This window comes from Nansenia antarctica, assembly GCF_963989245.1.
Source record: "Nansenia antarctica genome assembly, chromosome: 16".
NCBI classification, from domain to species: domain Eukaryota; kingdom Metazoa; phylum Chordata; class Actinopteri; order Argentiniformes; family Microstomatidae; genus Nansenia; species Nansenia antarctica.
The window spans coordinates 6,064,768-6,077,267 of NC_137686.1; the positions used below are offsets into that span (position 1 = coordinate 6,064,768).

At 46.2% G+C, this 12,500-nt stretch overlaps 1 protein-coding gene and 1 pseudogene across 2 annotated transcripts in view; one reads left to right on the forward strand and one right to left on the reverse strand.

Annotated features, from left to right (window-relative positions):
• Positions 1 to 12,500, forward strand: part of LOC308171702 (large ribosomal subunit protein eL8-like) — a 507,482-nt pseudogene that overhangs the window by 118,110 nt on the left and 376,872 nt on the right. The window lies entirely within an intron of this gene.
• On the reverse strand, positions 5,700 to 11,779 carry ednrba (endothelin receptor Ba; the record flags this gene model as incomplete). The annotated part of the gene is made up of 7 exons (XM_080546522.1): positions 5,700 to 5,834; positions 6,685 to 6,793; positions 7,201 to 7,334; positions 8,307 to 8,456; positions 8,923 to 9,127; positions 9,361 to 9,473; positions 11,336 to 11,779. 7 exons carry the CDS (start codon positions 11,777 to 11,779, stop codon positions 5,700 to 5,702), a joined length of 1,290 nt encoding a protein of 429 aa, XP_080402648.1.

Sequence of the window (12,500 nt, forward strand, 5' to 3'; positions counted from 1 at the left end):
TCTCCTCCTAGCACTGTTAGTCCAGACCAAATTCATTGATGTGTGTGTGTGTGTGTGTGTGTGTGTGTGTGTGTGCGTGTGTGTGCGTGCGTGCGTGCATGTGTGTGTGTGCTGTATTACACACCAGATTCCCAGAGATATATCTTCAGTTTATTTAATTTATTACATTAAATCTTCAATATAAATCAATATGAAGGTCCACAGAGAGGTATGGAGCGGCGAACAGGCCGTACTAGGGGAGAGACGACTGAGGAGCAGACAGACGAGAGGGATGGAGAGAACACAAGAAGAGAGGGATAGAGAGAACAGAAGAAGGGAGGGATAGAGAGGAGAGAAGAAGAGAGTGATAAACCCCTTTCACACATACGAGCCATCCCAGTAGATTCCATGGAATTTACCTGGTACGGTGTATGTATGAATGAGACTGACCAGGGAAATTCGATCAGACATTTTCCCAGGTCGGGACCATGTATGATTCCATGGAATTTACAGGGAAGCCTTAGGTGTGAACATAAGCCTGAACATTCCCTGGTCCGGCACGCAAAGGGTTACGTATGTCTGACGCAAGACGTTTTCACATGGAACAAGTTAACCAATCACAGCGAGGAGTTTCTCACTTTGTACTTTTGGTTTGGTCCGCTGATGTTAAGGAGTTGGCTAGTTAACCCACGTCACATCAGCCAAAGTAGTGATGAATATAATTCCACAACTGGATACTACTTTGTTTCCAATCATAGTCAGCTAGCTTACTTACTTAGCTAGATTACTTGTTCACACCTTTATGGGGCGGCTGTGTCGCAGGAGGTAGAGTCGCCGTCTAATGATCACAAGGTTGGCAGATCGGCGGTTCGAGACCCGGCTGGCCACATGTCGAAGTGTCCTTGGGCAAGACACTGAACCCAAACATTGCTCCCAGTGAGCAGGCCGGCGCCTTGCATGGCAGCTTGCCGCCATTGTTGTGTGAATGTGTGTGTGAATGGGTGAATGAGAGGCCGTTGTAAAGCGCTATGGAGCAGCAAGTCCATTTACCATTTACTTACTTATCAAATGTAAATTTTGTGATATAGACGCATTATGGACCACAGCTGTCCTGCATTGTGCGAGAGAGCCCACAGCGCAGTGCGCATAAGAACTGCCCCAGACCCCAAATATCGCTACTACTAAATATAATTCCACAACTGGATACTACTTCATTTCCAATCATAGGTAACTATCTTACTTATGTAGCTAGATTACTTATCAAATGCACATTTGTGATGTGTTTCCGCAGTGTAGCAAGCAGTAGCAAGTTCTCCCGTACTGTGCTTTTGCACTAGTATAGTATGTTTATATCAACGGTAATCAAGTGCTTTAGTTGGCGAGCGAACTTGGTGACGGTAAGCATAATATGAGTGGACTCGCTGTTAAATTAATCCGACAAACATGATGATAAATACATATAAAACAGAGGTATGATATATGGCAGATATGTATATGGTATATGGCAGACTCACGCGCCTGTCTCGTTCCATTTCTGCATCCAGTTGAATGCGTGACTCCAGTAGCTCGTGCAGACCCAGGAATGCCATTAACATGTGTGTGAAAAGACGCAACACGACAATCTTCTGGCATTTAGCTTATGGCGAAAACCACTGGCGGACCCGAGTTGGGATTCCATGTAGTTTACAGGGAACTACTGTATGTGTGAAAGGGGCTATAGATACTGTATGTATATAGATTCTATAGACAGAAGAAGAGAGTGATAGTGAAAACAGAAGAAGAGAGTGATAGTGAGAACAGAAGAAGAGAGTGATAGTGAGAACAGAAGAAGAGAGTGATAGTGAGAACAGAAGAAGAGAGTGATAGTGAGAACAGAGAAGACACTCCCTACTTGAAGATGTCGAGGCCAACACACTTATCAGGCTATGCCAACTATTTCATCTGGGTTTGCTGCATCAGGAGAAAACCACAGTGGATGTCTACAGCCCAAGTATGCTGTGTGTGTGTGTGTGTGTGTGTGTGTGTGTGTGTGTGTGTGTATGTGTGTGTGAATGTATGTCTGAAGGGAAGGCGGAGAAAAAGAGGGCACAGATATGTAGAACCTTTCAGGTCACACACACACACATGCGCACGCACGCACACACACACACACACAGCGCGCACACGCGCACACACACGCATACACACACACACACACACACACACACACACACACATACAGTAGGGCCACATAATACCCCCAGTTCAACACAGGGCACTGATTGGATAAGAGGCCAATGATAGAGAAGTCTGTTTCCCCTTCCATCAGAAGTCATCAGTCCAGCTGCTGGGAAGAACAGAGGAGTGGCAGGGGGGAGGAGGGGGGGGGAGGGGGGGGGAGAGATAGGGAGAGGGGGAGGTGTGGTGGAGAGATTGGACAGAGGGTGTCTTTGATTGGTAATGTGACATGCGTGACACTGTTTTAGCCAGAGGGAACATTCTCAGGTCAAAGCAGCGCTGTGTGTGTGTGTGTGTGTGTGTGTGTGTGTACTCAAGAGTGTGACCAAACGCCCCCCATCATGTGAGACTCAACGCTAACACTGTATCCTTGTGGACAGACAGACAGACACACACACACACACACACACACACACACACACACACTCCCAGTGAGGACAGAGAAATGGCTAAGAGGAAAAGGATTCACAGTTCTTCATCCATCATGACTCTGTGTGTCAAATCTAGAATGTGACAGTTCCATAACGGCGTCAACCACAATTCTAGGGGCCATCTGGGTCTGGTACATCCATCTTGAAATGAAGGATATATAGATGTTGTTCAGTGATGAATATCATTCATAAACGGCCTCAGGTCAACTGTGGTACGGCTGATTTAATATGCATTGACATCCATGCGACTTTCCATAACAGAAGTATATTTCAAACCGCATATGCGTTTGTGGCTGTACTGTACAGTTCTGTGGACATCCGATTTTTTCCGCATATTTGGATACTTTTTCGGGGAGGTGTGTGTATCTCCGTGCGGAGATAGGTTCTATCTCCGTTTAGGGTAGTTCAGAGATATTGAGCGTCAAAGTTTTTACATTCCATTATGTTTTGTGAGATGGAACCTTTGTATTTTATGAATTACTAACTAAAAAATGTCAACATTTTAAAAATAACACCACACAGGCATTAATAAACACCTAATGGATCAGATTATGTAAAAAAACTAATTCTAACGTCACGTTTGTTTGAATCTCAAATTGCTCCTTTAATGTCAGCCAGTCGTAAGATACGGTAACACTTCAACAACTCAGCTCTCTCTTTGGTTTATTGGTTTGATATGTGTTTCCTTCAAAATAACAATCTTACCCAACGTAAGCGAGAGGACACGAGTACAAGCTCACAGTGGAGACTAGATGGCTTTCTTATCAGGTCCGCACACACACACATTCAGCCATAGAGAAGCTCTACCAGACACCATGTCCTACACAATACACACCAGGGGAGGCTGGTGGAGGTAGACATAGGAGGACAGGCTCATTGGAAGGCCTGGAATGTTCTGAGGAATGGTATCACACACCTGCATTCCTCATTCCATCCAATGCGTGACTATGAGCCCGTCCTCTGATTTCTACCTCCACCAGCCTCCCCCCCCCGATATATACATACAAGTGATGAACAGCTAATATAACCTTCCTTACAAGAGAGAAACACAGCAACAAACTGTAATATATATATATATATATATATATATATATATATATATATATATAAGCAAAACGTCCAAAGAGGAAGTGAGAGAAGGGCAGTGCTCTCAGTTGTGGTGGTCTGAGACAGGGTCAGTCTTACAAAAGCTACAATTACAATTACAATCAATCAACCAACCAACCAACCAATTCATCAAACAGAACATAATAGAGTTATATCATCCAGTTTGACCTAGAACCGTCAAACCGAAACGCCTGTAGGAGTCACAGACGCCTCCCAAGTTCTGAAAACATGTGACACGGTCTGGTGAAAAAGTCCTCAAGTAGGGCAAGGTCATTTATTAGAAAGTGCAGATTGTAAGCTTTCAAATGATGTGTCATACATTGAAACCTGAAAATAGTTGAAGAAGATATGTACGTTGGTACACATCAAACCAAATATCGGAGAAACTCACTCTGAATCAAAACACTGTTTGCTACCATCGTGTTGGTAGCTACATTACTCTTCCTGCTCCAGATTACTGTAGATTACTCTTCCTGCTACAACTGGTGAATTGATTATTCTTGCTTAGTCAAACGTATCTGATTGTAAGTCGCTTTGGAGTAAGGCATCTGCTAAATGCCAAAAATGTAAATGTCAAATGCAAATACCTAGCAGATAAGAAGGAGCATCTATGAACATCTAACTGAGTGTTAAGCACATCACAACATGCCGATAGAACATCAACAAGCTAACACATAACTGCACATAATTAGATGATCACACAGTCCTTGCTTTTGAACACGTCCTAAAACCTAGGTTTGTTTACAAGCCATGTCACGCAGTAGTCTGAAGCGGGACGGCACGCAATACAGTCAATCCAATTCACAAATTCGTAAAGTATTTAGTGATCCTAAAACTGTTCTTTGTTATATTGAGTGGGCTCTTCAACACTTCAACTTTGGTAATATGCCCAAACAACTGAAAACTATTTCTTTTTTTTAAAAGAAGCTTTTGGGTCATTTGCGCGACTTGCGAATTGTCGACATGTAGACCTTTTGACCAGACCGTGTCACATATTGAATAATGATGTCTAAAAACCACAAGCCTAGTATTCTAGGGCGCCTCCAACAGTCGATTCAAACCAACATCAGTAGTTCAATAACTAGCAAAGAAAATTGTGACTTTCAGGGCCAACACAAGAAAAAAGATCAGGCTACAAAACAACACTCTTAATACTCAACTGTCTAAAAGCAGCTCCTAAAGTAAACATATCTGAAAAGTATCAAAATTAATTCCTACATACATTTCTTACATTTTCTGTAATATACCACATGTTAAAAAGCACACACACACCGTGTTGTCTATACTGTACAGACAAACCACATTCATAATTCATAACATTCTTAACATTCTTAACACTAAAACAACGCTATATCCCACCCCAGATATTTTTTTGGAGCCGCTTCTTTGGTTTGGCTTAAGTCACATACTTAATGAATGTTCATACAGGGATTATAACACCTAACTTCTCTAGAATCCACCAACCAAGTCACCACCCAAACATGAATAATACTGATATCTGATGTTTGCATTCACTCCCTCCCTCCCTCCCTCCCTCCCTCCCTCCCTCCCTCCCTCCCTCCCTCCCTCCCTCCCTCCCTCTACCTGACCATTCCATCTCAGTGCACTTGTTGTGTTATATCCAAGTGCACTTGTGTACGTCTCTCTCCGGCCAGGAGGGTCAAACAGTCCAGTAAAGGGCACTTCTCTTCTCCTAGTGGTTAATAAAGCCAAAGATGACTATACATCGCTGCCCCTGAGTCAGTCTTTAAGGGCACTTCACTTCCAAGGACACATCTTATGGCACTCACTTCTTTAACTTCTTGAGAACTTCTCTCCACACTTCTCTCCACATAAAAAGGGCACTTTTTTCTTCTTCATCGTGGTTCAAATCAGGATCCGGGGGGTGAATAAGCGGGATCCTGATTCGGTCCTTAAGGGCACTTGCTAGGGGCACTTGGTAGGGTACTCCGTAGGGCCCCTCTCTCATGCTGAAGTGTACTTGTTGGTGGCGCGGGACTGGCTCTGGTCGGAGGCTCGGTCGGTGACTTTGAGCTTCATGCAGGACTGTTTGTCATCCATCAACATATCCGCAGGGAGACACCAGCAAAACAGGCACGACTACAGAGGAGGGAGAAGAGAGGAGGGAGATGGAGAGAGAGACGGAAAGAGAGAGAGATGGAAAGAGAGAGAGAGCAGAGAGAGAGACGGAGAGAGAGAGAGAGAGAGAGAGAGAGAGAGGGAGACAGAGCCATTAGAAAAAGAAGGGTCATACTTATCCCTTTATAGGGCTGTTTATCAGTCGCACATGAACACAATACATAAGATATACCTCATTTGGACGTATGAATGCAGAACTGATTATCTAGGCATAATTGATAGTGAAAGTAAGTCAAATGTATTTGTACAGCACCTTTCCCAGACCAAGGGTCACAAAGTGCTTTACATATAGAGAACATAACAAAGAAGAAACACAATAAAACATAATACAAGATCGAAAGCCACAGCAGGTTAAAACAGGCAAACAGGTGAAAATAAGAACAAGTAACAGACAACGGGTGTACAACAACATCAACAGGACACAGAAAGACAGGCCCTTGGGGCTATCCAAAAGCCTGTCTATACAATACACAGTCTTTAGCAGTTTTTTGGGGTTTTTTCATCATAATTGATATAATAAACCAAATGTACAAAGTGCTTTACAATGGCCTCTCATTCACCCATTCACACACATATTCACACACCAATGGGCGGCAAGCTACCATGCAAGGCGCCGGCCCGCTCACTGGGAGCAATTTGGGGTTAAGTGTCTTGCCCAAGGAAACTTCGACATGTGGCCAGCCGGGGCTCGAACCGCCGATCTGCCAACCTTGCGATCATTAGACGCCGACTCTACCTCCTCTTCCACAGCCTCTACCTCCTCTTCCACAGCCTCTACCTCCTCCTCCTCCAAAGCCGGCCCAAGTCTTACCCTGAAGCAGCTTTTGAAGCGTTTGCTGACCATGTAGAGGGCGATGGGGTTGATGCAGGAGTTAATAGACGCCATGTTGATCCCTATGTAGTCCAGAACCAGGAAGAAACTACACGGAGAAGAACACACACACACACAAACACACACGCTCTATTAGAGACACCCTAGAGACACCAAAGCTATTCTCATGTTTATCAGAGACAATACGTTGAGTGTTCTGTTTTGCTCGTGTCACTGTCAAACATATCACGTTACCATTAACCTCATAGATGAAGAGAAAGAATCACTTTCATGGTGTGTTGACCGAATGTTAACCCTATATTGACCGAATGCTGACCGTAAGTTGACTGAATGTTGACTGAATGTTGACCATAGAATGTTGACCGTATATTCACTGAATGTTGACCTTAGAAGGTTGACCGTATATTGACCGAATGTTGACCGTATATTGACTGCATGTTGACCGCAGAATGTTGACCGTATATTGACCGAAGGTTGACCACAGTGAGGGCGTACCTGAGCAGCTCACAGCGGTTGGGGTCCTTCTCGTCGTAGATGGTGAGCTTCAGGATGCGGCTGAGATGGAGGGGGAGCCAGCACAGAGCAAACACCAGCACCAGACAGAACACTGTCTTAGCCACCTCCCTCCGCTACACACACACACACACACACACACACACACACACACACACACACAATCAATGATCAATTCACACATTGTCAGAACCTCAATAATTGTCAGTCAAACAATAATCAACAAATTAGAAACACTAGCCAACCCTGCTTGTCATCTATAGCTACAGTATGTACCTGAGGGCTGGACTGTGTGTACCTGTTTGAGGTGGTCACTGAGGGGGATAAGGAGTGTGTGTACCTGTTTGAGGTGGTCAGTGAGGGGGATAAGGAGTGTGTGTAGCTGTTTGAGGGGGTCAGTGAGGGGGATAAGGAGTGTGTGTACCTGTTTGAGGGGGTCAGTGAGGGGGATAAGGAGTGTGTGTACCTGTTTGAGGTGGTCAGTGAGGGGGATAAGGAGTGTGTGTACCTGTTTGAGGGGGGCAGTGAGGGGGATAAGGAGTGTGTGTACCTGTTTGAGGGGGTCAGTGAGGGGGATAAGGAGTGTGTGTACCTGTTTGAGGTGGTCACTGAGGGGGATAAGGAGTGTGTGTACCTGTTTGAGGTGGTCAGTGAGGGGGATAAGGAGTGTGTGTACCTGTTTGAGGGGGTCAGTGAGGGGGATAAGGAGTGTGTGTACCTGTTTGAGGTGGTCAGTGAGGGGGATAAGGAGTGTGTGTACCTGTTTGAGGTGGTCAGTGAGGGGGATAAGGAGGGTGTGTACCTGTTTGAGGTGGTCAGTGAGGGGGATAAGGAGTGTGTGTACCTGTTTGAGGTGGTCAGTGAGGGGGATAAGGAGTGTGTGTACCTGTTTGAGGTGGTCAGTGAGGGGGATAAGGAGTGTGTGTACCTGTTTGAGGTGGTCAGTGAGGGGGATAAAGAGTGTGTGTACCTGTTTGAGGGGGTCAGTGAGGGGGATAAGGAGTGTGTGTACCTGTTTGAGGTGGTCACTGAGGGAGTGTGTGTACCTGTTTGAGGAGGTCACTGAGGGCGATAAGGAGTGTGTGTACCTGTTTGAGGTGGTCACTGAGGGCGATCTGGACTCCGTTCTTCTTCCTAAGCATCTCGCAGGTCATCAGAGTGTAGAACACGGCCGTCACAGCCAGAGGCAGGCAGAAGTACACGCTGAACAGCCACCAGTCCTTAGCCGACTTGTAGAACTACACACACACACACGCACACGCACACACACACACACACACACACACACACACACACACACAAGGTAAAGAAAACAGAGGAAAACCACCACTGTACAAAAACCTCAACCGTGGACCCGTACGGAGCCAACTCTCACGCTGCGAAAACTCGCGGGATAGAATGTCGATCGCGAGAAACAGAACAGAACAGAATAACATTTTCTTCCAGTCTTGTTCGTACGCTCCGGCAGATTGATCACCAGCCGCTCTCTGACCTCCCGGGCGGGTCTGGACCTCACAGTACTCTTGGCAACGTCTCCGTAAACACTCCGTCTAGCTTATATATCTCAACATTTATGGGTCAGTCTGGCACACACACACACACACCTGTACACACACTCACACACCTGTGTACCTCTCTCCCCCCTCCCTCCCTCTCACCCCCTCTCTCCCCCCCTCCCCCTCTCCCCCCCCCCCCCCTCCGTACCCTCATGAAGTCGTAGTTCTGCATGGGGTGCAGCAGGCAGATGCGGAGGTGCTCTCCCTTGTAGTCCATGGTGATCATGTCGAAGGCCACCGCCTCGGGCACGGCCAGCAGGATGGACAGCAGCCAGATCAGGGTGATCTCGATGGCCGTCCACTTGGGCACGCCGATCCCCTTGATGCGGTTCCACGAGGCGACCGCACGGTACCTGGGAGAGAGGGGGGGGGACGGAGGGGGTCAATCAATCAATCAATCAATCGATCGATCATTACCGACACGATATTGTCCATATTTTGTATGGCCTTTGATATCAAAACGCACCAGGATACCAGGATATATTTTTCCGAATTGCTGAATGTAAATGCAGGGTGTGTGGGTGTGTGTGCGCGTGCGTGTGTGTGTGTGTGTGTGTGTGTATGTGTATTGTGTGTGTGTGTTTACCTGTCAATGCTCAGTGCACACAGGCTCAGCACAGTGATCCCCACTGAGGCTTTCTGAACAAACGGAACCAGTTTACACAGACCAACGCCAAAGGGCCAGTCTTCAGCCAGGAGCTAGAGAGAGAGGGGGGGGGGGAAGAGAGAGTGAGGGGGGAGAGGGAGAGAGAGGGGGAGAGAGGGAGAGAGAGAGAGCGAGAGAGGGGGGGGAGAGAGAGAGAGAGGGGGAGAGAGGGAGAGAGAGAGAGAGAGGGGGGGGGGAGAGATGGAGAGAGGAGAGAGAGAGAGAGAGAGGGAGAGGGAGAAAGAGAGAGAGAAAGAAAGAGAGAGAGAGAGAGAGAGAGGGAGAGGGAGAGGGAGAAGGAGAAGGGAGAGGGGGGGGGAAGGTATGTGGGGGGTAGAGATGGATTATTCACACCAGAAACCACCGTGACATAAGCAATTGAATTTGGCTTTAACCTTATTTTCCCGTAGCATTACCTGGCATTAAACAAACCAGAAGTGGTTTCTTGGTGGATCGCTGGTGTTTATCTGGTACATGTGGGACTGTTCCTAGCAAAGGGTTAGGGGAATGAAATCCTCCTGATTTGTCGTGTACGGCTTACCTGTGTGTCGTCTGCTGTTGACTAACCGCAGCTAACGTTACAGTATCAAGTGTTTCAGGAACAAACACACCACAACGTTTGAGTGACAGCCTCTATGCGTCCCGCATGGAACCTCTCCCCCCCCTCTCCCCCCCTGTAGAGTTTCTCTATTGAATTCTCTATCAGATTATCATAATTCTTCCTTCTTCTAGCATTTTGACTGCCAATGGCCCCTGGCCCGAGCGTAGATTACATTTTCTTGCGATGACTGATGGATTAGACCAATAAGTGCACAGCATTTTTCCTGCACTATTGAGGCCACTGTAAAAATCCATGGCTTTATTACTTCGATGTAGGCCTACTTTTTAACTTACTTACGTTACTTATTATCATTGTGTTTTTGTATCTGAATGCTGCGATGTCAATGTTGAGGAACTAACAAAACCACAGAATGTTACTCTTGTGTGCTTGTGTGCGCAGTAAGATGTCATAAAAGCGATTCCGATTCTGATTCTGTCGCAAATGTATTCGTCGGAAGTGGCTTTGGATAAAGGCGTCTGCTAAATGCCAGAAATGTAAATGTCATGTAAATGGACCAGAGAACTCTGGCTAACCTGTTTGGGTTTTTCCTGCTTCGCTTATGACGGTCTCATGGAATGTCTGTGAAGCGTATTGGAATCATATGTGACCGTATGTCCACGCACATTCCTCTGGTATGTGCACTCAATTATTTAAACATGTCTGGCCTCTCATAACCTAAATATACATAATACTCTGTCTCTATCGTCACACACACACACGCGCACACACACACACACATACATGCGCACACACGCGCACACACACACACACACACGCACGCACTCGCACACACACGCACACTCACTCACTCACTCACACACACACACACACACTCACACACACACACACACACACACACACACGCACACACACACACACGCACTCACACACTCACACACACAGACACACACACACACACACACACACACACACACACACACTCACTCACTCACTCACACACTCACTCACTCGCACGCACACACACGCACACACACACTGTATAGAACCCTAACGTAACAAGGCCAGGGGGGGTATGGTGTTAGATTCCACCGGTTTAAGAAAACATATTTGAAACCAGAGCTACTGTAAAACACTTACAAAGCAGTCAGTGTTCAGGGAGGTGAGGACATGGGCATAACGAGTTTATGCAGTTAATTTGTAAATATCTGAATATAATAATAATAATTAAAATAATTAAAATACAATAATAATAAGTATTAGGCTATTATTAGTCTAAATAAATTAACGTGAATAAATAAATACAAATCTATTATGCAGTGACTATAGATGTTGACATCCATATTCTCCCCTCACCTTGTACACGTTTATGGGGATATCGATGATGATGTGCAGCAGGTCTCCCATCGCCAGGCTGGCGATCAGGATGTTGGGTCCGTTGCGCATGCACTTGTTCTTATAGATGATCCGCAGCAGCGTGAAGTTCCCGATGATCCCGACCACGAACACCAGGCAGGACACCACCGTGTTGATGTACTTGAACGTGTCTCTGATCTCGGTGGGTGCAGAGCACATGGGCGGTAACGGCCGGCCGCGCCGAGGGGCCGAGACGTTACCGCGGGGTTTAACCAGGCCGTCTTCTTTCCCGATGAGTCCCTGTTTCTGCGTGGAGGAGAGGAACTCGGGACTCGCATTTTGCACAGCAGGCGGCCGGTCGGCCTCGTTGCCTTGTCCTGTAACGAAGATGAGATGTCCGGCCAAGATGAACAACGGAAACCACAAGAGAAACGTCTTCGCCATGATGTTGGTAGTCATGTATCTGTTCCTAGTCGCCCCGGGCTGGCCCTGTAGTGGAAAAGCACCAATAGTCTGCCCTGAAACATAAAAACATGGGGTTATATGCAAAGTTGCATTTTTTTTTTCAACAAAAGCAAAACAAAGATTACACTCTAAAATATTGATCCAAAAAATGTGCAAATGTGCAATAGGCTATCTGGCAGTGGCAACAGAGCATAAGGCAAGACAAGGCAAGGCCAGTTTATTTGTATAGCACGTTTCATACAACAGGGGCAATTCAAAAGTGCTTTTTTTTTAATACAGCAAGAGGAGCATAGTAAGAAAATAAAAATGACAATGAATAAAAGTAAACAGATAAGCCAAAACATTCAATAAGACAATAGTCAATGGATAAAAGACATTGATCGAAGTGTTTGTGTTGACAACTCAACAGCAGGTCAGGGTCAGCTCAGAGTTCTCTTACCAGAGTGGTTTACTGGTGGAGATCTGGAGCAGTCAGCTGTTTGAGCGCACCTTTGGACGCACGTTCAATAAAGTTTCAATGCAACTTCCTCTAACTTCCAAAAGTCCAAAGTCCTCACGGTGGTTCCGTTCAAAGGGATGCTACTCCCAGGAGAATTCCAATGGTCCGCTCATCCCGCAACTCTCATGCTCTCCTGGTGCTGAATGGTAACTAAACTAACTGTGTGTTGAACAAACTGTATTGGAATGCCGAGGTCTGATG